At 45.2% G+C, this 27,256-nt stretch overlaps 1 protein-coding gene across 8 annotated transcripts in view; it reads right to left on the bottom strand.

Moving 5' to 3' along the window:
• Positions 1-27,256, bottom strand: part of LOC139052897 (uncharacterized) — a 355,309-nt gene that overhangs the window by 234,995 nt on the left and 93,058 nt on the right. For 5 of the 8 annotated variants that reach the window (XR_011510109.1, XR_011510113.1, XR_011510111.1 and 2 more), the window contains exons 10-12: positions 21,511-21,582; positions 11,852-12,041; positions 8,905-9,087 (exon numbers count right to left, since the gene is read on the bottom strand). Coding sequence is in view for 2 of the 8 variants with exons in the window: in XM_070530057.1 (XP_070386158.1) it covers positions 21,511-21,582 (72 nt within the window). In the remaining 6 variants the exon portion in view is untranslated. The remainder of the gene's footprint in view (positions 1-8,904; positions 9,088-11,851; positions 12,042-21,510; positions 21,583-27,256) is intronic. The other 3 variants (XM_070530057.1, XM_070530056.1, XR_011510112.1) reach the window with 2 other exon arrangements.

Genomic DNA, 27,256 nt, shown 5'->3' with positions numbered 1-27,256 from the left:
GAAATCTGGCTAATAAAGAACGGTTGCAAATCTTTTAATATTCATTGAACTGCTAGAGCTTCCTGCATCGTAGAGGAATAATCGAGCTCTGCACGTTTGAACGACCTCCTCAGGTGCAACACAGCACGGTACCGTCCCTCTTCATTCTTTAGTAGCAGAAGAGCTCCTAAACCAAGACGAAATGCATCTATGTCCTATAATGTGTTTAATGGCTCTAGCCGCTTCTAAACACCTCTTTCGTTAGAACAGTGAGCCCTCTGCTACTTTATCACCGATAGCTTTTAAAATGCACTGTGGAAAGCACTCCTCCCTCTTGTTTGTGCAGGTTTTTACCTCAAACACCTGACCACGAGAAGGTATGTCTGCATGATAAGCAGCAATGTGCATATTTTAACCGCTGTGTAGTCAAGCTAGTGCGAAGTTTTGTGTGATGCAAATGCAGAAGAGCATTCTCCTTATGGATCTGGCATTCCGCAATATATTTAAATGGACCAACTGGATTGTTAACGCATATATCTGCTGAAGCTATAGACATGCTTTTTAAAGGACAGAGCAGGCGCAGCACGGAAACACAACATGCAGTAAGGGGGCACGTGCACTGCACGTTCCTTCTAATGTTGCAAAACTTGGTCATGGTGGTATGGAATCTTCGAAAACGAAACTATCAAACACGTTTCTTGCGTGCCTCTTTACCCTGTACTATGTATTTTGCCCTTCACTAGCTCTGTTTCACGAAATGCTCTACCAGACTGCCTGCGTCACCTCTTTCATGCGTTTTCCTTTCACAAAAAAAAGGAGTCCATCGGTGTTCTTTTATTCTCACTCACAGTGTAATAGGCTAGCTGGCCGAATGGCGGCATGGAGCGGCAGTGTCCCAATGCTGGTGCATGTTTTAGTCACTCTCCGACAGATGGCGTGACGATGTCACAGGCTTACGTTTGCTGTGTTAGCGCCGCCCGCTCCTATTTCAACACAGCTCGGCGTTTCTTTTTCTGGTGTCAGGCGTGCACATGCGATTGTGATGGGCAGGAAACATTTTGTTCCCCGCTCTACAACGGGTTACAAAGGCTGTACAGACTGTGGTATAAAATTTTTTAAACAGGGATGAAGTACCTCAGACAGGCTGGCCAACGTTTCGATAGGTGGACCTATCTTCGTCAAAGGCGGCGTCGTCATCCTCGGCGTGTTAGTTTTAAAGGGTTAGTGTAGTGACGTCACGTGCGGGTGTTGTCGCTGGCGGCTGGTTTTAAAGAGAGAGATTACAAGAGGGAACAGGCGCTGTCGTCCGACGTCTGTGAGCCTCATTCTCAAGACGAGGGGACAAGAGCGTGAGAATGGGCACGCGGGGAGGAAAGAAAAGAAATAGAAGCAGAAAAAAGGGAAAAAAGGAAAAAAAGAGGGGGGAGCCAGGGCCGTACCAAGACACAACAAAGGGGGGGGGGTGAAAGAAAAAGAAAGAGAAAAATGAAATCTTTAACAAATACGGGGGCTTGGGAGCGTGTTGGGGATGCGAAAGGTTAGGAGGTATTCAGGGGGAGTCGTTGGCGGCATGTTTTTGAGGCATTAGAACGGCCGGTCAAGCAATAGGTCGAGTAATTTTGAAATAGTTAAGGTGGCGACGAGGAGTCTGCGGTGCAATGTGTGGGGTGACTGAAAGGCAGCGGCATGGTCTTTCAATGGGCACTGCCCCACGCGCTTAACGTAGGTGTCGTTACGGCGGCATCCAGAAGGCGATACTCTGGGTTGAGGCGCCGAAAAAGGCATATTGACGGAGAGTCATATCATTTCAAATCTGAGCTGCCCGAATGACATTGTTATTAAGGAAGCAGATAAGGGTGGAAGTATAGTTATTTGGCCAATAGAAAAATACAAGCACGAGGCTTACAGACAACTAAACAACCCAGAACATTACCGCAAACTAGATAACGATCCGACATTGTCCTATACAGTGACAATTACCAACAGGCTGAAATCACTTTTGGCTGATGAATTGATAACACCATCAGGATACAAATTTCTTAAACCAAGCAACAAAACTGCCGGACGTTTTTACCTCCTTCCGAAAATTCATAAAATTCCATCCACTGAACTATGCACTGCTATTATCCCAGGCCGTCCGATAGTATCAAACAACAACACCCCGACAGGGAGCATCTCCACATTCCTTAACCACTACCTTGGTAACTTGCCGAAAACACTTCCGTCATTTGTACAAGATACGCCCCACCTGCTGAGAATTATAGAAGACATTAATACTAAAGGCACACTACCCCACAACACAATTCTCGCAACACTAGACGTCACGGCGCTGTACACCAACATTCCAATCCCTGATGGTTTATCTTCGATAAAACAAACGCTGTCTAAACACAGTGCACAACACTCTACTGAAGTTTACCTGTCTCTCCTTGAATTATTTCTCACACATAACTACTTCGCATTTGAAGAGAGTTACTACCTACAGTTACATGGTACAAGCTTGGGTACGCCTTTTGCACCAACCTACGCGAACATATTTATGGGGATTCTAGAAACAGATTCCCTATCGCGCTGCACTACCAATCCCCACACATACCTACGATACATAGACGACATACTCATAATCTGGGGACATGGCCAAGACAGTCTAGATAAATATGTATCCTTTCTAAATTCTGTTCACCCAACAATAAAATTCACATCAGAATCCTCAACTGAGCGCATAAACTTTCTGGACACAACAATATACATTGACAATGGTGAACTAAAGACAACGCTGTATAGGAAACCATTCGACAAACAACAGTACCTAGAATATACCAGCCACCATCCCAGACATTGCAAACAAGGCATCTTTAAAGGCCAAGCCACACGACTACGTCGCATTTGCGTTGAAAACCAAGACTACATAGATAGACTCGATCACCTTAAAGAAACGCTATCAAACAGGAACCACCCAAACAGTGACCTTCAAACAGCTTACATCGCTGCAACCAAACTTGATCGAGCCGAGGTCCTCAAGCCCCGTCCGAAGATCACAAGAACAACAACGGCTCTTCTTACTACTAAATTCTCAAACGCACTCCCAAACGTGAATAACATCCTAAGTAAATACTACCCGATTCTCACCAGCAACCAGAAACTTAAGAAGATTTTTCCCGACCCTCCCAGAGTGGCCTACAGACGCAACACTAATTTTAAAGATGTTCTTGTGCACGCCAAACTACAGAAAAAGAAGAAGTTGGGAACCAATCCCTGTGGTCGCCCCAGGTGCTCTACATGCAAACACATTCAATCCACTACTACAGTAAAAAGTACGGCGTCGAATTACACACACAAGGTAACTTCGGCTTTCACCTGCACATCAAGCAATGTAGTCTACTGTCTAGAATGCGCCGCTTCTAGCAAACAATACATAGGTGAGACCGGACAACAAATCAATACAAGACTCAATGGTCACCGCGCGGACACAAAACACAATTTACCCAAAGCAGTAGCCAGCCACTTTAATGAACATGGACATTTGTTTGACAAAGCAAGGCTCTATATACTACAAACAAATTTCCGTTCCCCTCGCGAAAGGAAGTACACGGAATCATACCTCATACACATGTTTAATTGCCTACACCCGACAGGAATTAATTTGGCACGCGGCCCCTTAGAATCTTTAAAAGCTGTTACTTAAATCTGAAACTCTCATATCATCAACCAATACACAAAACACATTAGGCCACCAGCCAACTTTAATTCTTAACCTCACCTACTCTTTCATTTCGGAGGAAAAAAAAATTTCCTGCCTACTACTCAATTTAATGTACTCTTCCAGGATTTTACGTCTATACCAACTGTACGATCCCCTTCTTCCATGTACACTTGCCCGCGCCCGCTTCTGCACGCGTCACCCTCCTGTTTGCTATACCGATTTCGCCCCCCCTTCCCCCTGCCCCCTTTTTTAGTCTTTTTTTTTCGAAACCCCCTCGACAACACATTCCGAAGTCAATATGCCTTTTTCGGCGCCTCAACCCAGAGTATCGCCTTCTGGATGCCGCCGTAACGACACCTACGTTAAGCGCGTGGGGCAGTGCCCCTTGAAAGACCGTGCCGCTGCCTTTCAGTCACCCCACACATTGCACCGCAGACTCCTCGTCGCCACCTTAACTATTTCAAAATTACTCGACCTATTGCTTGACCGGCCGTTCTAATGCCTCAAAAACATGCCGCCAACGACTCCCCCTGAATACCTCCTAACCTTTCGCATCCCCAACACGCTCCCAAGCCCCCGTATTTCTTAAAGATTTCATTTTTCTCTTTCTTTTTCTTTCACCCCCCCCCTTTGTTGTGTCTTGGTACGGCCCTGGCTCCCCCCTCCTTTTTTCCTTTTTTTCCCTTTTTTCTGCTTCTATTTCTTTTCTTTCCTCCCCGCGTGCCCATTCTCACGCTCTTGTCCCCTCGTCTTGAGAATGAGGCTCACAGACGTCGGACGACAGCGCCTGTTCCCTCTTGTAATCTCTCTCTTTAAAACCAGCCTCCAGCGACAACACCCGCACGTGACGTCACTGCACTAACCCTTTAAAACTAACACGCCGAGGATGACGAGGCCGCCTTTGACGAAGATAGGTCCACCTATCGAAACGTTGGCCAGCCTGTCTGAGGTACTTCATCCCTGTTTAAAAAACTTTATACCACAGTGTGCCATTCCATCTGCCAGCCCCTTTCTTGTTTTTAAAGGCTGTACAGAGAAATTGACCTTTGGTGTCGACCTATCCCAAGAAAGGATCGAGTCCTTCTGCCGAATGATCACGTCGGAGAAAAGCACTTGGAGCCTCATCTTGTCTCCAAGACCTGGACAGCGCACTACAAAAGGCACGCCTTGGTGAGTGTTCCGCAAGAGGCATCACTGGCGACGATTGTGCTCCCACAAGATTTCCCGACTGCCCGGCTTACCTATCGAAAACGGTGAAAACAAGGAAGCGCCTGGCGGTAACACAACCGCGGTCGCAGTCGAACAGACGATGCGCTGCATCAAAAGATCATAACGAGTGAGAAGCCTCTTGTAGCAATGACAGTGGTGGCATGAACGGAAGCTCTTTTGAAGCGTTGCCGAGTGCACCGGAGCACGACATGGATGCGTTTGAACAGCAAACGTCATAAAATACATCAGTCTGCTGGGTCTAGCTTCTCCCTAAAATCTGCATACGCTCGCATTCGCAAGCTTGTTCGGCGATTTACCACGATTTTTCCTTCCGTCAAACTCATGGGGATACCACCTGCTCGGCTTTGGAGAAGTAAAAAGAGTTGTCTTCTCCCAGCTGGAAAGCATCAAAAAATCTCACAGCCGTTTACTGTCAGATGCATGCCTATCGCCAATGAGCCCCGCATCTTCCTTGGTAACCACTAAAATTGTTGAAATTCATGAAGATATCCTGGCAAACAACCGTGATGCGCAGGTCAGTTTCAAAGGCAGATGTGCCGTATGAAGGTACTTTTAACAACTATGGATGACGTTAACGCTATCCTTGAGCATGTTGATAAGACGAAACTGTGCAATGGTGGACCGAGCACTCTGGAGTATCGACACGTTGAAATAAAAAGTGGGCATATCTCGACAACAACCAGAGATGGCGGCACAAGAGATACTCTATTGTTCTTGACCCTAGTGGCTCGAACTTACTAGTATGTCACAAATGTTCTGGCCTTTCAAACGTCCTGCGAATGCACCAAAAAATAACAGATGAAAGAATGCGCAGGCATAGGCCTTCAGGTACGCGTCCGTTGACTTCATACCAGAGCAAGGACAAAGTTGGAGCACTGCGTCGGTCAAATTATGCTCTGAAAAGGTCCAAAAATCGTCTGCTGAACAGCTTTAAAAAATGTCGGTGGAGCTTGCAGAAGGTCATATCCACATGCAAAAAATGTCAAAAAAAGAACTGAGTGAGAAATTACACACAATAGATCTCCCTAGTGCTCGGCTGACTGCGGTAAAGGAGTATGTAGCAGCAGCGAGGTTGACGAACAAAAAAAGCAGCAGTAAACGGAGGATTGGCTTCTGATGTGCTTGCTGTTGCACATACGTAGCCGATCTGCATACTCGTTCCTGCGAGGTAATGAGGTGCTCCCACTTCCTTGCGTTACGACAGTGTGCAAGTACCTGTGCATGATAAGACTCAGGTGTGGCTTTGACAAGAGGTTTTTCACAGCCCTTGAGAAGAAGATGCCCACTAAAGACAATTTTAAACGCCATGGAATGCTTGTTTTCAACGATATGCGCATTCGAAAGGAAATTCGAGTTCGTTCGAAGACGATGACATACAGTGGCTTCACTGATTATGGAGATTCTTCAGCGGCCCGCGACGACCTTGCTGGCCATGGGCTTGTATTTCCCTTTGGGTCATTTGGCAACAAGTACTCTCAGCCGATAGCAGTGTTTGCAATACTTTTGCTTGAATACGCGGAAGTCTTAGACGGCATGGTCACCTGTGCTGGCGCAAATGTGAACCGTGCAATGAAGAAGGAGTTCGGTGTCACTGGAGAATTGCAACAGTCCCAGAACTACTTCAGTCATCCCATTGATGAGAAACGCAATGTATATATGTTTTCTGACGCACCCCATCTGATGAAATGCGTTCGAAACCGTTTACTTTCACAGAAAGTGTTGTGCGTAAATGGCGATCGTGTTCACTGGGTACATATTGGCAGGCTGTTTATGGGAAAATTAAACAGCCGGAAAATTTGCATGTTTGCCTCAAAATAGCTCTTTTCCACATCAACCCTTCAACGACCGAAAAATGCGGTTGAAGCTGGCCACTCAGTTGTTCAGCCGGAGTGTAGCGAAAGGCTCGCAGTTCTACTCGAAGCGAGGCACAAAAGTGCTCGAAAATGTCAAGGGAACAGCAGAATTCACACTAAGGTTTAGCAATCTTTTTGATGCTCTCACCCGAAACCATCCAAAGGAAAGCATCACTGTTGGCAGCAGAGATTTGAGGGTCCTGGCCTCGTAGTTGCATTGCTCAAATAAAATGGATAAAGGAAAAACCTCAAGAGCAAGTTGCCTATCCGAGCAAACCGCTAAGGGCCTTCGTGTGACTATTTTGTCCACACTGGAACTATAAAGATACCTGCTAAAGGAGTGCGGTTTCAAATGTGTTTTAACAGGAAAACTTAACCAAGGCATGTTGGTACGCTTCTTTGGGATTATCAGACAGGCTGCCGGCCAAAATGACCACACATCTATGCCCGCATTTCTGCAGCTTTACAACATGATATCAGTTTACAGTTTTATTAAATCCCCTAAATTCGGAAACTCACGTTGATAATGAATCGCGGCAAGGTGCACCTGTACTTACACTCAAAAATTTTTATATGTGCTTTTGAGGACAGTGTCAAGTCAAAAGAACACCTGAAGAAACTCAAAGAGAAGCTAGATGTCCTAGTTGCTGCTGAAGAGGAAGAAGACCACGTTTTCGATAACTTGCATGAAGCACCGGAGCTGCAGATTGCATAATTTATTATTCAGCTGGTTTTATATGCCGCAAGTACTTGAAAAGCACAACGTGTGCAAAATGCCGTGAAGGATTATTGGAACAAAGAGCACTTCGTCATCAGCCAGAAAGCAGCCTTGTTCTGTGTAAAACCTGGGGAGGCCTCTTGCACCCAAAGCGATGTCTTTTTCTGTTGCTTCATGCAAAGGAGATGGAATTCCACAAGCATGCGGCTCTCAGAAATGCCGATGAATTAACATTGGACCACATGCTTGATAAGTACAAGTTTCATTTCTCCTGTGCCAATCATAAAAAGAAGTTATTGCTGGCGTGCTACACACATATGTAGCCATGTGAATGAGGCAGTTCTGCAAACACAAATCTGAGGCAAAAAATAAGTCGCAGGAGCTGCAAAAGCTGTTGAAGCTTCAGTAAGTGAAAACTCTACGTTTAATTTGCTCAAATAAATGATGGGCGCCATGAACTTCCTCGTGTGTGCGCAATGTGTGCCAGTGTCCACTTTGTTTATGGAACGTAAACGCTTGTACGAATATTTCGTTTATGGCATGCTCTCCGTATTTGTCAAATAAATGTCAATCTTCACAAAACTTTACTGCTTTTGCGTCCCTGGCTTTAAAATGACAGTCGTCCATATGATTGACAAATTGGCAAATGCCGACAAGGAGAGGCTAGTCCGTCCTGTACACTAACATCACAACCACCTCTACCAGAACCCTAAACTTCGGTTATTAAAAAATGCGGCCTTCGAATAGCCACACTGGAAACCTGTTTTGCAGCGCATTACAATTTAACTGCGAGGTTATCGAGGTTACCGTACACGTAAAACTAGTTTTCGCGGGGAGATTTTGGCATCTCATCACGGTAAGTTCTGTTGGTGAGGTAGGTATTGTAGCCGACTACCGTTGCGCTGGCCTCATTGTGCCACGCGCCTATACCGGCATGGAAGAGAGCGCGCACTACAAGGCTATCGGAGCACGCTTAGTCTCGTTAAACGTATGCTTCGTTCAATCCAAACAAGTTTCCGTGTCAAGCTGGAATAACATACGAAGAACGTTTTATGACGCTTTTCACATCCGTAATAACTCTCGCCCTGCTTTTCTGCTTTAAAACCAAGACCCTTGTGTCTGTGGCGCCATCTGCCGAGCGCTACGCAATACAAGCACAACCTATTTTTCCGCCTGGACGGCCTTCGTTCAGCCACCTAGCCTATTCTTACGGTGTTCTCACTGAACGTGTATGCAGGCTAAGATCAAATGTTCAGAACGCATATCCTTGTGCACAATAAAGAAATATCATTTCAAGGTCTCATTAAAAAGGTTATACATACGTGGCCGGAAAAATGTTCGAAATGTAATATTTTGGGGTGACGCTTTCTGCGGTGCATTATACAAATTTCATACAAATTACTCCTGAACATGTAACTCACCTTGGAAGGCTAGCAGCGCGCTGCAGCGAGCTAGCAGCCAGTTGCGGCGGTTCTGTGTTTCATGGATGATCTGCCCTGGCACCGGCTGGTTCGTCTGCAGCGCACTGCAGAGCCGTCGTTCTTGTCGTCGCGACTTTCTGATTGCTCGCATGCACCTTGCGAGGAGCTTGTCGATGCTATCCTCTGCATAAAAAAAAAGTCAACTAAGGGTTACCATTGCTCTCCTCAAATAACCGGAAAGGAAAAATGTAACTCTGTTACATACGGAAGTCTGAACCTCATATAGAAACTGGTCGCGCAATTTCTATTGTCAAATTATCAGCCCTGCCAGCACATTTCCCTGGGAACCACCACATACGTACACCTGCCCATAATTTCGTTCCACGTTTCTGTGACAAAATAACACCTGATAACATCGCACTTTTTCTCGAATAACATTTGTGTGCGCATATCATAAGAAGCCAACAAACACTGACACCAAGGACATCACAGGGAAAATGACTAGTGCTTAATAGATAAATTAAAGAAACGATAAATTAATGGAAATGAAGATGGATAAAAAATCTAGTTGCTGCAGGTGGGGGACGATCCTACAACCTTCGCATTTCGCGTGCGATGCTCTACGATTTGAACTACCGCGGCGTTGTTTCCTCGTTCACTTTCTTGGGTATTTACTTTTCCTTGTAGAACCCTGGGAGTGGACGTGGAACTTCCTTTCTACCACAAGCATCACGGGAAGGCGATCTTTTTGAGCAAAGGCAACCGGCCAATACGGCGCCGAGCCACATCTTTGCTTTTGTTGCTTCACAGCTGCTACTGTGCTTTGTCCACGCCAGAAACTCCAAATACCGGTTCAAATACAAATACCGGCCGCACCCAACGTTGGTAGATTAGGTCAGTTGGATAAGTCTGCTTCGGAGGCGGCTCCAACTCGTCTATACCTTCAGAGATGGCGCTGGCGTCGCGTTGGTATCGAGCCGCCGGCTGTCGGCGGGCACGTTAAGTGCTTTTCTTGGTGTTTGTCTAGGCTGTCTGTCGCCGGCGTGCACTCCGAAAAAGTTCCTTTGGTGCTATCGCTTATCTTTAAATTGGAATATAGGTATGTGACTTGGAGATCACGTGCATTGTGTTGTAAGCCAAGTTTGACAAAGAGTCTGTGTGCTGACATGCAGCGCGCTGGGCTGCCAAAGTGGATATGCTTCTCAAGAGAAAACGTGCAGTCGGCAGCACTTAACGTGCCGAGGTCTTTATAACTTTCTACTAGCACATCGGTAAAGGCAGCATTGTTAAGATTCCCCGTGGCAGGTGGACGCTTAAGGTGGGTGCAGAGTAACTTATTTTTCCAACATTCCTGCGCACCTATCGAAAGCAAAAGCACCAAAGCCCAGAAGAAAACCTTCGAAGCTAAGAGCAACAGTAAATTGTGATGTTCGTAAGTCGGCAAGTGATGGTGACGTGATGTAAACATAAAAAACAGTAATGCTAAATAAACTGAGCTCCCTTCCAATCTAGAGATGTGTTCAGAGGAAGCATCTTCGTTCCCTGCATTCCAAGAGCACTGAAGTTTCGAGTCCTGGAGTGTTCAGCTCATGACTCTTCAAAGTTGACGAAGACAGTGGTATTGTGATCGACAGGGCTTTGGGGTTGAGGAAAGACTTCACCTTTGCACTCAGCTTATGCGGAAGGCTTGTTCCTCCGTGCGTCTACAACGAATATGGTTCAGGAGAACCACTGAAATTCTCAAGCTTGAAGAAACTATCCGCATTTCTCACTTACGTTAGCAACCTAAAAGTGTGCACGGGCTGTCATTGTGGTTTAATCTCCTCGATTTCGGCAGCAACATGAGCTATCAAAACCCAGGACGGGTGGATGAGCTCAAAATGCTTTAGGCTGTCTTAGGAAAGCTTGTGCCCACAGTGCAAGAGCACAAGAAAAATATCCGAGCACGGGAAAAACGAAAAAAAGAAATCCGAGGAACGAACCAAACCCCACCAAAGGGTACGTTTAAAAAATAAAAACCTAACTAAGAAAGAGTGATTAGGGCTACAATTTTTAGCAAGAAATCCAAAAAAAAAATTGGGCTTTCAAATGTGTCTTCCTCAAGCGAAACAGCTTGCTCTGCACGCAGTGTTGAAAGCTTCAAAAGCAAATCAACGAGAGGAAAGCGCTATAAAACCAACCGGTTGATGACTTACCTCTCCCTTAATATATGAAGCCCTGCTGCTTATAGGCTGATGTCAAAGATGAATTGTATTGTATTGTATAGGGTTTTATGGCGCATAAGCAACTTAGGCTATCATGCGCCAAACACATGGTCTAACTTATTTCAGCCCAACAACAATTGAAGCCCAACAAACCAATTGAAGACCTCAGCCTTCAATTGGTTTGTTGGGCTCCTCAGAGTCCTTGTCTGGACAAGGACCTCGATAAGGATACCCAATTTTTGAAATAAGTTAGACCATGTGTTTGGCGCATGATAGCCTAAGTTGCTTATGCGCCATAAAACCCTATACAATACAATACAATTCATCTTTGACATCAGCCTATAAGCAGCAGGGCTTGATATATTAAGGGAGAGGTAAGTCATCAACCGGTTGGTTTTATAGCGCTTTCCTCTCGTTGATTTGCTTTTGAAGCTAATTTTTTGAAAACTATTGAAAACTTTTGAAGCTATTTTTTTTTAAGTTATTTTTTTATTTTTGAAGCATATTTTTTTTATGTCAAAGATGAATATTTTCCCACTACCTACGTGATCGCGCCTTAAACAAATTCTCAATGGAATGCCTTGAGAGTTCGGTTTTAACAAGGTTTCGCTTAACAGCATTGGTGCACTTATGAAACAAATGGAGTAAGCTGCTGTGGAATCCGCATACTAGTGGAAATGAAAGTGTGCCAAGCTGTCACATTCAACAAGCAAACATATAAAGTACGCATAAAGTATACACACACACACTATATAGCTTGGACCGTGTTCAGTTCACCGCGAAGATTTAGCAGCGCCTGTCGGCCTTCGCTCTTCCGTGCAGAAAGGGCCGCAACGTCTTCGCTGTTGTGGTGTTGTCTCACACGGACCGCAACCCTTTTCCAAGCATCCAGCGAGTTGAAAGCTGTGCTTAAGCGGTTGGCAAGAGCGGGGTCTGCAACAAAGACATGTTAAACTAAAGTTCTGGTACAAAGAAAATCATGCAACACATGCAACCGCATTTAACAAATTTATATGCTATAAACGAACAATGAGACGGTCAGTTTCAGTTTGTCATTCGTTCATAACCATTGGTTAAAGAAATGGTATACAGACAAGGGTCCCTAAGAGACTGCACCACGACCCTTGTTGTCATCAACTGCCATAGTTAATTTTTCAGAATATGCTACGAAATGACAGTTGGACAAAGTACTATTCGAAGCTGTTATCATAGTGCGGGATTTGCTGATGATGGCTCAACATCCCATGGCAGCGCCAAAGGTGCAGTAAAATATTATTCTGTTTATCAGTGTGGTGGTATTTTAGAGTTTAATTATGAAGCAACCGCTACTATTCGCAAAACAAAAGTTATTTCCGGGTTTTCATGTCATACAAAAATTACCTATTCATGGACTTTGTAAAAAATGTCGTGCTAGTGAATGGCAACTTGTCGGACTATTTTGTAGTGTGCGAGCAGAAATCGGCGAAATAAAAATTTTTGCCCCTTTATAGGCTATATACGAGACTCCTAAACAACTTTCCATGCTACAATGAAAGAACTACATGAAATAGCATGATGGAGGCAAAAGGCGTAGCCCACCAGAAAGCGAACAAAAGAAGGACACGACCACACAAATTGCGGGATCACAGCATACTCTTCACTCGGCTGCAAAGAACATGTGCTGAGTACCCAGATAGCACCACTCGTGTGAGTATGGGTTGTTTTGCGAAAAAAAAATCATGCCAGGCACATGAATTCCAACTCTTTACCCGCCATCTCATCACCAAAGCTGGCGATGCGATATGCCTCAATGATAAGCCTGATCATCTTGTTGACGCCTTTTCCAAGAATTACCGTATTTCCAAAGAGGGTCTGTGTATTCCGGATGCACATGTAGTCTGTCCTCTTCTCCAATTTCTAGTGCCCTACGCCTTTTGCTCCCATCATGCCGTACCCTCAAGCCCAACATACAACTTGGTCAACTTCATGAAAAAGCAGTTCTACATTTGATGAAAGTCAGAGGCGAGATATGCATGATGTGTACTTAAATTTCAGCATCTATAGGTTGCACACATCCAATATACCAAATTACCTATGCATCTGCTCCAGTTCATCACTCGCGTAGTTTAAGAACCACGAAGCATGTTTGTGCCACGAAGCTTAAATTGAGAGCAAGTTGGTAGTGTATTATGGGTGACGCAGTTTGAAGCGTGAGGTAGTGACACCTACTGCAAAAAACCATTATTCAAGCAATCGATAATCTTACAGTATGTACCCTTCTGAGCTATGTCTTCAAGCGTCCCTAATGACCTATACGCCTCAGCGTGATAAATTCAGCAAAAAAATGCTGCTACATTAAGTGCAATCTATAGTACATTCAAATGTTTCTCGATTAACTATCAGATCTTTTTAAAGTATTGAATGCTCCTTTCATCCATAATATGCGTTCTGCAAGGTTAGCAGTAGGGCTCCCCACTTTCATGGCCAAACTTACAGCATTTTCCTTATACATTTTTTTAAAGCGACCCATACTTGAGGTCAAGTTCAAGTAGAAGTATCTGAACTGATTACAGCATGGTGGCTGTCCAGCCTGCGCCTTTTGAGTCCCAACAAAGCCATCATATGTTATAGTGAACCAAGAACGTCAGGAGGAAAGGAGGCCAAAGGGGGCCAATGAGAACATTTCATTTGCATTTAATCTGTGATTAATTAATTCATTCGTGTATTATTGCAAAGCTATCCTTCCCTCCTTCGGCTTTCCCCCTGCTGCTGCTGTCCGGCATACGGCATTGGGGAGCGGGGGCGGGGGGGTTCGAGGCCCAAGGAATGGCAACGCTTGAAATTCCTTTTGCGCCCACCCTTGGATGGATGGATGTTACGAGAGTCCCCTTTAGAAAGGGGCGGTGGGCTGCGCCACCAAGCTGTTGCTATTATACTGTGTAAAGTCCTACCTAGGTTAAAAACGGAAGAAAAAAAACATGATTAATTCCAATATTACTATTTTCTGACGACCTATTGTGAACTATGCTTTTGTAAGTCTGCATTTTTTGTCATTTCCCTTCTTCCACTAATCTCCAATCACGTCTTACTAATCTCTATTGCGGAAATGATTACTTTCCTCCTGCTCTCGCTCAACCCAAAGCTTAAAGGAGGCCAGTGGTCAAGTAGTTAATAGATTATATCAGCCTCTCCGACTTTCCGCTCGATGTTCTTCCTTGCTGTGCTGCTCACTCTACAGGCTGCATACTTGCTGATCACCTTCCTAGTTCTTATCCACCACCGTGAATCAATGCTTTTTCCTGCACAAACAAATACCTCAACACTCAGCCAAATCATTGTCTTTCATATTCCTCAGTCATTCCTCATAATGAATTTTACTGTGAGATTCCCTCACTTCAAAACAAGTACAGTGCATATCAATCTGTACAGCTTCATTTGTAGTCTTCCCGTGAGAAACCAACGCAAAGCGACCCACTGACATTTGGTTGTCATCAAGTCTCGATTGTACCCCTGATTTCAAGCAAACAACTACATTTCGAAAGGTTGGTCCTCGGACCATTACACTTTTCCACATACTTCGAAACACTTCGAACATGCTACAGCCCCATAGCCCTGTGTTTCATTATGGCTGCATTTCTTTTCCCCTTACTTCTATTGTTTTTTGGTGTTTTTCCATATACCTAGTGCTGGGCTAGTTGGTGTTCTAAGAACACCAACTAGCCCAGCAGTTAACTCTTCTAGTGCCTTCGTCTATCTATATACCAAGGAATTTACATTCTTTTATCCGAGCTATTTCCCGGCCCTGTATTGCCACTGGCTGTTCACTGTCTTCATTGAATACCATAAAACCCGATTTTCTCACGCTAAATTGCAAACCTAAATTGCACCCTTCCTGTCCACAGATAACAGCCAGACGTTGCAAATCACTTTGCTTGTTAGCTAGCAACACAATGCCGTCCGCATAAAATAAACCTGGAAGCTGCTGCTCTGCTATTGTATCCGCTTGATTGTATGAGACTAAGCCTCACATTGCTTCCTTCTAGCGCCTTCTGTATCCTCACCATATCCTCACTGACCTAGTTCTTTTGGCTGCGCCAGCGGTGTCGGCCAACCAAAACACAGGAAACGGGTGCCTGCGGTCAGAATGGTTTCTCCCTCCCGCTCCCTTTCACACCCAATCAACCCTCGTCACGTGCCTTTTACCCACACGCCCTTTTTTGACAGTGTGGGGCGGCGCGCGTGAGATTGCGGGAAGATCGCAAGAGCTTTGTGAGGAGAAGCACACTTGCGGGGGCGTGGCTCACCATGGAGTTCGATACATCGATATGCCGGTGCACGGGAGCTCTATATACGCGGAACAATAGCGCAATACTTTTGCATGAGATTCCCCAAGGGAGTTTTCAACTCTTCGATATAGGCGATAATTTGATATATGCGGCATAGACTGTACTAGGAAAATGCAAAACAAAAGAGATACAGCAAAGGAGGGTGCAGAACACTGCACTGCGAGCCTAAACTTCCGCCATTTTCCTTCTAAGCCTTCCCCCAGCGTGCAGTAGATGCGCGAATAATATAAAAACATGAATCAGAGGAAATACAAAGGAAGGGGGTTCAAATGCGGCAACATATAGATCTGGACTACAACTTTCCTTCAAAACCTGCCTCTGGCATGCCGTTGATTCGTGAATATAAGAACGCGAAGCAGAAGTGATAAAGAGAAAAGGATTCAAGCACGGCGCTGTTAATCTGTAATTCTCCCAAATTGCTACCAAACTTGCTCCAATGTAGATGCGAACACTCGAATACTAGAACGATGCGAAACATAATATACAAAGATAGGAAGACAAACACGGCGCGACGACTCTGGTCTTCATTCAATTCTTATTCTAAAAACTTGTTCCTGCGTTGCAAGGGAATCACGAGCACTAAAAAATTTAGAACAGTACGGGCACTGCGAGTCTGGCCATCACCCACTTTCCTTTTGAACATGCTGGCCTGATTGATGCTAAACAATATGTACAGGGAACGAGGTCTAACGGCGTGCCAAGCGTCTTCACTTCCCCGTTTTCCTTCGAAACCTACTCGAGCATTACCGTGCATACGCACATTCTAGAAAAATGCAAAGCAAAGGAGGTACAGTAAAGGAGAGTATAAAACGCTGCGCTATGAGCCTAAACATCCGCCACTTTCGTTCCAAACCTTCCTTCAGCGTGCCATGGATGTGCAAATAGTGGGAAAACACGAAATCGAGAAGATAAAGGGTAGAAGGTCCAAATTCGATAACGTAAGTCTGGAGTGCCCCCACTTTTCTTCAGAACCTGCCGCCAAGATTTGTGAATACAAGAAAAACACGAAGCAGAGGAGATAGAGGGAAGGGGAGCGAAGCACAGCACCATAAGTCTGTACTTCCACGTAATTACTTTGCTCCACGTAACAAATTTGCTTCAATGTACCTGTAAATGCACTGTGAAGCATTCTAGAATGCCAAACAAAGAATATACAACAATAGGGAGTCAAACACATCGATTTGAGCCGGGACTTCGCCTATGTTTATTCTAAAAACCTGCTCCAGCGTTGGAATTAATGCGGGAGCACTAGGAAAACCTAGAACAGTGTTGACACCGTGAGTTTGAGCATCCGGATACTTTCCTTCATAACCAGCCTTAGGCATTGCCCTGGATGCGCAAATACTAGAAAAATATTAAACAGAGTATATGTATATACACGAAAGGGGGCTAATAAGGGTTCTGCGAGTCTCGATTTCTCCATTTTGCTTCCAAACCTGCTCCAGCGTTACCGTGCATACGCGAATACTAGAAAAACACAAAGGAGATACATTAAAGGAGGGTGTAAAATGTTGATTTGTTAGCCAAAACCTCCGTCGCTTTTCTTCCTAACCTTTCTTCAGCGTGTTGTGGATGCGAAAATATTAGGAAAGAAAGAAGCAGTGAATATATAGGGAAGGGGGACAACGACGGTGCCGGGAGTGTAGACGGCCCGAGTTTTGTTGCAATCCTTCTCACTGTGTCCCGTGAATTTGCGTATACTAGAAAAACGTGAACCAGAGGACATACAGGAAAGGGGCGCTGATGGTGGCCCTGCGAGTGTAGGCTTCCCTCACTGTCGTTCCAAACCTTCCTAGAAAGTGCCTTGGATGCACGAATATTAGAAAATGGCTGTGGCTTAGGTAAGGTTAAGCCCAGGATGCGAAGCATACTAGCCTTTATTTTAGTTGTTGAACCACTGTTTAGCCTGGTGAACTGCTGTTGCTTGGCTATATTTGGTTCGGCTAGACGAAGAAACAACTCATGCATTACTTCTTCGCCTTCAAGAGTGGAACGCGACAGCGTTCCCGTCGACCCGCCAAGGGGTGTAAGACAATGGGCTACAGGGCAGCGACTACGCGCCCCGCATTGGACGCGGTGAGCGTCGAGCAAAGCAGCGTTCGGCGCGGCAACGAAATGTGCGCCTGAGCAAGAGACGCACGCCTTAGAAACAGCGCGTTTCTAAGGCAACACCGCATTCACTAGAGGCGCTTTTGTACCGCTTTGAAGCGTTGTACTCGTGGCTCAGTGGTAGCGTCTCCGTCCCACACTCCGGAGACCCTGGTTCGATTCCCACCCAGCCCGTCTTGCAAGAGTTGAGCCAAAGCCACTTCTCCTCTGTCGTGACGTCACAGTGTCACGTGATTTCATGGTCACCGCCGCGCCTGAGGAGCTGGGTTGAGCCCTCGTAATATGCTTCGCATAAAAAACACAGAGGAGATACGGCGAAGGAAAGAAAATGACGGTGCCGCGACCCACTTGGAAACCTTCTAACAGCGTGCCGTCAATCTGCGAATATTACAAAAACGTGTACAAGAGAAGATGCAGGAAAGGGGTATTGATGGCGGTGCAGTGAGTCTATGCATAGTGCAGATGGTGCAAGATAATGCAGTGCCGAGCCGACCCGCGACGAAGGTGAGGCAGGCGTCAAGCACTCCCCTTACCAGGGCCGCTCCCGAAGATGGCGCAATATCGGCCCTACCCGCGGCGGATGTGAAGGAGGCGTTAAAGGGACACTAAAGTGAAAAGCGATTTCTTCTGCATCAGTAAATTGCCGTTCCACAACACCAAAAATACCACTCTTACAACGATAGGACGTTTGGTAAGCTAGAAAGAGCGCAATAACGAAATACGGGTGGCGACGCCTACTTCAGTTCCCGCACCTGGGGGTTCAGTGACGTCTTCGATTCCGATGGCATCTTCTAGGGCCTCCTAATTATATATAGCGGAACAGATTGACTACATTGTGTTCTAAAGGAGCCAAATATTAAGTATGGCAAGTTTAGGGAACCTCTATTCAGCCAACGCGGCACAAATGCAAAAACATACTTTGCAATCCCTGACGTCACGCTGATATACCGGCACTGGGGTTTCGGCGCGAAATAATATACTGATACTTGTATCTTCATTTTCTCATCTAATATTCAAACAATGCTTTTGAAATGAGTGCCTGCAGGGTTCTCAAACAATGCTCCGTTAGTCTTATTTAACTTATTTTTTGTTTCGCTTTTGTCTCCCTTTACACATTCCCGACTTTCGTTCCAAACCTTCCTCCAGCGTGCGCTGGACACGTGAAAAGAAATTGGCCTACTATTGCGCTTCTTAGTAATGCATACAGAACACGCAGTACAAAACGTAAGCGGTTCTGCGTATCGGATTCGGTAGCACACACTGCAATACGCCGCTATCGAGTCGCCCCTCTGGTGATAATATAGTGGTTCACAGTAGCGGAGTGGTTCACAGTAGTGGAGAAGGGGGGGGGGAGAGTAGCAAATATTTATTCTTCCTTAAGAGCTGGCATGAGAAAATGCGCGGAGAACACGGGTATCCAGTAGAGGTCACGCACTCTTCACTACAGACAGTAACAGGACGAAACGCTAGAATTGTCTTTCGAGTCACCGCAACGGCACTGCGCCAGGTAAGGGGATGTACAGGGCAAGAGTGGAGGTGGCAGGACAGCCAGGCGCAAGCACTGCCAGAGGTGACATATGACATCGAGGAACGCGCTCCGCAAACGGGGAAGCGATAGACGCGGCAGAAAGCCATACAGCCACGCGACGCAGAGACGAAGGAGTGGATAACCGAGGATCAGGCGCGAAGCGGTAAGGCGCGCCCGCCACCGGCACCGCTGCAGTGCCGCGACAGTGGGAGAAGGGACGGCGAAGCCGGAGTGGAGGGTAGCAGCGAGAGTAACCCAAACAGCGCTACGCGAAGGAATGGAGCGAGAGGATACGTTTCAACCCGTGATCCGGCTTTCGAGGACAAGGGGCATAGGGTTTCCTACAATATACTGGTGCTAACTCTGGTGCTGCAGTCGTCCTGCCATGGGGATGATGGGAGGTACGTGGATCTGTCGCATATTCCTGCTTGTGTATTCAGAAGTTTTTGCGGCTTTGTATGTTACCCTCTATAAATCTTACTGTCGTAAATTTCATAGCAATCAAAACAATCGCAACTCTAATTGAAAATGTTGAGCTTGTCGAAGTGGGCAAATCGAAACTCACGAAATATCTCAAGGTGACTGATGCCTGCGACAAATTCGTAAGGGTGCTTCACATCCTTTATCGATACATGCACCTGTGGCCTAATGGTTTCAATATCCGGCGTCTGTGATTGAGGTACTGTGTTCAAATCCTGCTGTCGGACAATGTTAATGTTCATTTAACTACCAATTACACAGTACACTGTTGAAAATGGCGAGCTTACAAAGTCACAAAGCCACTTCAAGCCAAAAGGACGAAATTAGGCAAATCCATGTACCTCCCATAATTCCCACGCTGGTGCAACCACTGCTACTGCAGCTGCCGTTGACACTAGCGCCAGAGTTCTCTCGAGTAATTATTATATGAAACCTACATTATATGACAAGGGGAGAGCCCGGCTCGTGCTACGGACGATAGATTGCAGCAGGAACGCAAGCAGCTAGAGAAGAGCGCTGATGATCTCGTCGGTGACTACGAGGCATGAGGGGGACATGAAATGTGGGAACGGGAGCCAATGTGAGGCCTGTGCTCTAAAACATGAAACAGAACAGACCACCATACACGGAGGGCGGGACAATGGCGGTGCTGTGAGTCTAGGCGTGCCCCGCCTTCGCTCCAAACATATGTACCGTGGTTCATCAATCCACGAATACTAGGAAAGCGTGAAGCACTGGAGGTACATCGAAGCGGAGTCGAATGCGGCGCTGTGGGTGTGGAATGAGTAGACTAATAATTTTGGTGACTCGGAAGCGTTCCGCGAGGCAGGCGCTTGACTTGATTAAGTCTGCACTAATTTTGTGGGTGAATTTCAATTATCTTTACAAAAGACACATTGTGCATGAGTCTGTTGAAACAAGAACACAACAAACAAGTCGACAATGTAGTGACACGTGCAGCATGCCCTGAAGGTCGTATCAATGCACTAAGCGCAGCACGTAATGCTTGTTCTTATGCCATATATATTGGAGGGTTTTTTCTGACAACCCTATCATTGCATTCATATATTAGTCGAATATTCATGGCACCTTAATTGACATTGTCACCTTATTGGTATGTTTTGCAACAGCTGCGCAATATTTGAAAACTGGCTTACCACCCCGATCCCAAAATGAAACTCGAAATTGACATTGAACAGCTCCGTATACATCGCTGTCGCACAAACTCACCCAACTGTCAATTCTAATTATTTTAATTTTGTCCCCCAAAGCCGGCCGTCATTGCTTCAAACCTCGAGATTTCAATGGGCAATTATTCCTTGCGTCCTGTACAAACTGCGTTGTGTGTCTTCTTATTTCGAGTACTGCAGCCCTTTTTACTGCCCAAAAAGAAGGTGTTAGGTACATAAATTTTTTATACTAAATATTATTAAACCCAAGTAAAGCGTCAGACATTGCAACAAGCATTTCGGAAAACAGAAATATAAAAATTAACTGCTGCACCAGAACAATGGTACACCAAAGTTGAATTCAATGCACCATCAGATGAAAAACTGCAGCACAAACAGTAGTCATAACTGAGAAGTCATGTACATCAATGTAAAGGAAACCGTTATTCTACCCCTTAATGGTGCCGCAAAGCACAGATGAGAAGTTGGCTGGCTGTGATGATCTAGCAGTAATAATATATTAAACATTTTGTTTTAGACATTGAAACAACCTGTCATGCTTTACGCTCTGGACAGGAACCAGCCAGATTTAACCCTAAGTAAACCTAGAATCAGAATTCAGGTTATGAAACACGATGAAGTGAACAACGTCTATATACCCTAATTTGACGAAACAGCCATGAAGTTTCCTTCTGCACCCATATTGTGCAGCAAATCAAACCTGCAGGTTAGCCGCGCATACGATGCAGTTACGACTGCCGTTCTTGCACTGCAATACTGAAAACACTCACGAATCTGCGCGGCGTCATCTTCGTCAGATGAGTCCGGTGCCGGCGCCGCATCCTGTGCCACGGCAGCTCCCTCTACAAAAGCAAACATTCAATTCTGTCACTGGATTCTGACACATCGGAAACAAAAGCAAATATGTTTCAGTAACATTTAACTTTCTGCATGGCAAACCTACACAGTACCACAATTCTCACGTGTTATAGAAAGCAAGAGAGCTATGCAATGCAATTCTTGTACGTTTGGACTTCGTTTCTCACACGTCTTGTCTCAGGATCAGGAATGCATTACAGGACGTGTAGGGTGTAAGGGGGCTACCATACAAAAAAGCACAAAGACAGTAAATAATGTTTTAAAGGCGTATTCCATATGTACTTTAAAAATACAGTAGCCATATGAAAGCACTGCTAACTTTATGCTAAAAGTTGCCTACTAGACATCTTTACAGATTAGCTGCTAACTTTCATTAGATATTGAACAAGACTCTCGTGGCAGCTTTTACAAAACCATGAGGTATGTTCCGAAGGTTAAAGTTCGTGAATGAGGCACGCAAGGGAATGATATATGTATTGTCGCGATAGAATTGCACGCAATTTTCGCAGTTGCCAACCATAATTTCGTTAGAATTCGTGGTAGCATGTCAGCATTGAAGCACTGCCTAAATGTTCGACAAGTACATTTTATTGGATTAGCATCAGGAATGTCAAAGTGGAAAGAAGTGTGTGTATGAAGTGTGGGAAACAAGTCGCATAGTTGCGCTAAAGAGCGCGTTAGAGAAATTGTGTGCGTGTGTGTGCACGCGCGCACCCAACGCCTGATTAGCTAGGTCCAGAAGTTGATAGTCCAGATGATAGTGCAATTCATTTGATTTGATTTCATTTATTTTCACCTTAAAGGCCCGGAGGCATTACATAAGGGAGGGCTTTAATCCTTGTAACAATGTTAGAAGAAATGTACAGAACAGTAAAGAAACAACAATAAACCAATACAAGCCAGGAACAATTGTGAAAAAAAAGGAACATCGTGTTAGAGTAAGGGTCGGTGGTATCGGCAATTAGGCAGTGTGGTTATTCAACATTTCGCGGAACGTTTCACGGTCATTGCATGACACGATATCTTCTGGGAGATGGTTCTAATGGGTTATAGCATCGGCAAAGAATGAAGTGTTCATGGCAGACGATCGGGTGTTAATGTTTGCTATGGGACGACTGTGGCTTAAGCGAGATGATGTAGGTAAGGGTGGATTTAACAGGGAATACCTGGAGTGTGGATGGTCATAAAAGGTGTGAAGCAAGCAGAGGCGAGAGATGATCCGGCGGGAAGCAAGTGATGGTAGTTCAAGTGTACGTTTTAGTGCGGTTATGCTGGTATCACGAGAGTAATTGGAAGTTATATACCGAGAGCGCGATTTCGTATTGCTTCTATGTCATAGATTAGATATGATTGGGAAGGGTGCCAGATAGATGACAATATTCTAACTGAGGATGTACGAATGCTAGATATGCTAGCTTTTTTATTTCTTGTGATGCGGCTTTCAGGTTGCGTTCTTAATATCCAAGGGTGCGTGAAGCATTAGAACAGATGGTGTCAACATGAGTTGCCCATGATAGTGTCGATGTCATGTGAACGCCGAGATATTTGTAAGACGGGGCATAATTGATAGGAGCAGAATTTATTGTGTGGGTGTGACTGGTTAAGCTGTGGTTGCGGGTGAATGACAGAGCTTTGCATTTAGTAAGGTTAAGCGGCATGTACCATTTCTCGCACCATACTGCGATGGAATCGAGATCCCGTTGTAGTGCGGCGATTTCATTCGAGCCTTTGATTGGGGGAATATAGGACACAGCCATCCGCGAAAAGACGTAATTTATTCTTAATGTTAGCAGGTAAGTCATTGATGTAGACGAGGAAAAGTAGAGGCGATAAACCAGCACCCTGTGGCACACCAGATGTTAGGCTGCTAAGAGATGAATTATGGTTATTTGCAGAGGTAAACTGTGTGCGCCCTTTTAAGAAGTGTTCAAGCCAGGTAAGCATGCTATTTGGGATTGCGATAGATGCGAGTTTTTGAAGTAGGTGATTGTGGGAAACGCAGTCGAATGCTTTTGAGTAATCCCAGAAAATGCCATCAATCTGCAAATGAAGGTCCATGAAATGTAGAATGTCATGGGTGAACTCGGCGAGTTGGGTCTCGCATGAAAATAGTTTTCTGAAGCCGTGCTGGTGAGGGTAAAAGAAGTTGATAGATTCCGGGTGAGACATTAGGTTGGATGAGAATATATGTTCTAGAAGTTTAGAAGGAATCCTGGTCAGAGAAATTGGGCGATAATTTATAGCACGGGAGCGGTCGCCACTATTGAAGATTGGTACGACATGGGCCGTCTTCCAGTCGTCGGGCAAGCTTTCAGTCTTTAAGGATTGCGTAAATATTAGATGTATTACTTGGCTAGAAATGTTACTGGTGTTAACTAGTATTTTGGCGTTCATTCCATCACACCCGGCTGACGTGGTTAGTTTGAGTGAATTAATGAGGCTACATATGCCATCAGGGTTGAGCTTGTTGTCTGGCATTAATTTTACTGGGAGTGGTGGTATTGGTTCAATGGCAGTGTCGTTAGCGATGGAGAAACCTGAGTTAAAGAAGTCGTTAAGAGCTGACGCGCATTTCTCAGAATTAATGAGATTACCATAAGGATCTGTTAGTTCAATCTGTCTAGAATGTGTCTAGAATGCAAGCGCCAGAATTTATTGGGGTTTGATCGTAGAATCGTCAGAAGGTCATGATTAAAGAAGTTATCTTTGGCTATCGTCAGCCCCTGAATATATTGGTTAGCGCACAGTTCGTATTTTTCCCATGTTTCTGAGTTATTTGTAAGTTTGGCTTTTCGGTAAAGCCTTCTCTTTTTAGCAAGGAGAGCTTTTAGTCGTTTATTAAACCATTCATTGTTAGAGTCAGATTTCACGAGAACTGTTGGTATGTATCTAGCTTCTAGGTTGAGCAATACATTCTTATAAAGTTCCCAGGTGCTATCAACAGTTTTTGATAAGACTGCTGGAAATCATTTAAAAAATTTGGAGTTCGTTATTGATGGCGCCAATGTCCGTCCTTTTGTAATCTTTTATTATTTTTGTTGTGGGTGACTTTTTCTTAGGTGCTATTGCCATGCAGATATGAATGAGGTTGTGATCGCTAAGACCGGGTGGTGTGGTAACGCTCCTTACGCTATCGGGGCAATATGTGAGCATAAGGTCAAGGGTGTTATCTCCTCTTGTAGGACTTGATATCACCAGATGTAGGTTGAAGTCTAGCATAACATCAATAAATTGTTTAGCTTCGGATAACGGTGACCTGTTGGTTACAGAAAGCAGAGGCCAGTTAATGTTAGGGTAATTGAAATCACCAACGCGGTGAATAGGTGCATTAGGGAATTTGTCAGTGATGTCGGCTAGTGCTTTACGGAGTGAATCGCAGAATGACGGATGGCTTTCCGGCGGCCTGTAGCACACGCCGAAAATTGTCTTTCCAGCACCGTTGTAAGCGCAAGTCCACAATAGTTCGAGATCATCATCCCGACTGATCAGGGAAGATGAGAAGGTGTTTCTGATAGCTAATAGAACACCCCCTCCTCTCCGGTTGCTCCGATCATGGCGATACAGAACATAGCCGGAATTAGGAAGGAAAATTTCGCTATCTCTTACGTCTCCGTTTAGCCACGTTTCAGTTGGTACTATGATGTCGGCATCGATGTCGTGAGTGAAGCAGCGAAGTTGTTCTCGTTTGGGCAACAAACTGCGCATGTTAGTGAAGGCTACGTTAAGGAGAGGTAAATATGAGGGACGATTGCGGGATGAGGTTGAAGAGGTAGGCTTTGTGGTCCCTCACTGTGCGTTTTCCTAAATAACGTCAACATCAAACTCTTGCAAAAAAAATGGGACCTGTGAAGAAGGCAGTGATGTCCTTGTTTTGCGTGCAAAACCGACCAAAATGCATGGTGGGTAAATATTACGCTGAAATCTGGCTAATAAAGTACGGTTGCAAATCTTTTAATATTCATTGAACTGCTAGAGCTTCCTGCATCGTAGAGGAATAATTGAGCTCTGCACGTTTGAACGACCTCCTCAGGAGCAACACAGCACGGTACCGTCCCTCTTCATTCTTTAGTTACAGAAGAGCTCCTAAACCAAGACGAAATGCATCTATGTCCTATAATGTGTTTAATGGGTCTAGCCGCTTCTAAACACCTCTTTCGTTAGAACAGTGAGCCCTCTGTTACTTTATCACCGATAGCTTTTAAAATGCACTGTGGAAAGCACTCCTCCCTCTTGTTTGTGCATGTTTTTACCTCAAACAGCTGATCACGAGAAGGTATGCCTGCATGATAAGCAGCAATGTGCATATTTTAACCGCTGTGTAGTCAAGCTAGTGCGAAGTTTTGTGTGATGCAAATGCAGAAGAGCATTCTCCTTATGGATCTGGCATTCCGCAATATATTTAAATGGACCAACTGGATTGTTAACGCATACATCTGCTGGAGCTATAGACATGCTTTTTAAACGCAGGCACAGCACGAAAACACAATATGCAGTAAGGGGGCACGTGCACTGCACGTTTCCTGTAATGTTGCAGAACTTGGTAATGGTGGTATGGAATCTTCGAAAACGAAACTATCAAACACGTTTCTTGCGTGCCTCTTTACTCTGTACTATGTATTTTGCCCTTCACTAGCTCTGTTTCACGAAATGCTCTACCAGACTGCCTGCGTCACCTCTTTCATGCGTTTTCCTTTCACAAAAAAAAGAGTCCATCGGTGTTCTTTTATTCTCACTCACAGTGTAATAGGCTAGCTGGCCGAATGGCGGAATGGAGCGGCAGTGTCCCAACGCTGGTGCATGTTTTAGTCACTCTCCGACAGATGGCGTGACGATGTCACAGGCTTACGTTTGCTGTATTAGCGCCGCCCGCTCCTATCTCAACACGGCTCGGCGTTTCTTCTTCTGGTGTCAGGCGTGCACATGCGATTGTGATGGGCAGGAAACATTTTGTTCCCCACTCCAGAGCGGGTTACAAAGGCTGTACAGTGAAATTGACCTTCGGTGTCGAGCTATCCCAAGGAAGGATCGTGTCCTTCAGCCGCATGATCACGTCGGGGAAAAGCACTTCGAGCCTCATCTTGTGTCCAAGACCTGGACAGCGCACTACAAAAGGCACGCCTTAGTGAGTGCTCCGTGAAAGGCATCACTGGCGACGATGCTGCTCCCATAAGATTTCCCGACTGTCCGGCTTACCTATCGAAAACAGCGAAAACAAGGAAGCGCCCGGCGGAAAGACAAGCGCGGTCGCAGTCTAACAGACGGTGCGCTGCATCAAAATATCGTAACGAGTGAAGCCTCGTGTAGCACTGACAGTGGTGGCGTTAATGGAAGCTCTTTTGATGCGTTGCCGAGTGCACCGGAGCAAGACATGGATGCGTTTGAAGAGCAAATGTGATAAAACGCCTCAATCTGTTGGGTCTAGCTCCTCCCTAAAGTCTGCATACGCTCGCATTCGCAAGCTTGTTCGGCGATTTACCACGATTTTTTCTTCCGTCAAACTCACGGGGATACCACCTGCTCGGCTTTGGAGAAGTAAAAAGCGTCGTCTTCTCCCAGCTGGAGCGCACCAAAAAACCTGACAGCCGTTTACTGTCAGATGCATGCCTATCGCCAGTGAGCCCCGCATCTTTCTTTGTAACCAATAAATTGTTGAAATTC

This window comes from Dermacentor albipictus, unplaced genomic scaffold, assembly GCF_038994185.2.
Source record: "Dermacentor albipictus isolate Rhodes 1998 colony unplaced genomic scaffold, USDA_Dalb.pri_finalv2 scaffold_42, whole genome shotgun sequence".
In the NCBI taxonomy this organism is placed as follows: domain Eukaryota; kingdom Metazoa; phylum Arthropoda; class Arachnida; order Ixodida; family Ixodidae; genus Dermacentor; species Dermacentor albipictus.
The sequence above is the reverse complement of the archived record's forward strand: the minus strand, read 5'-3'. Positions and strand labels throughout refer to the sequence as shown.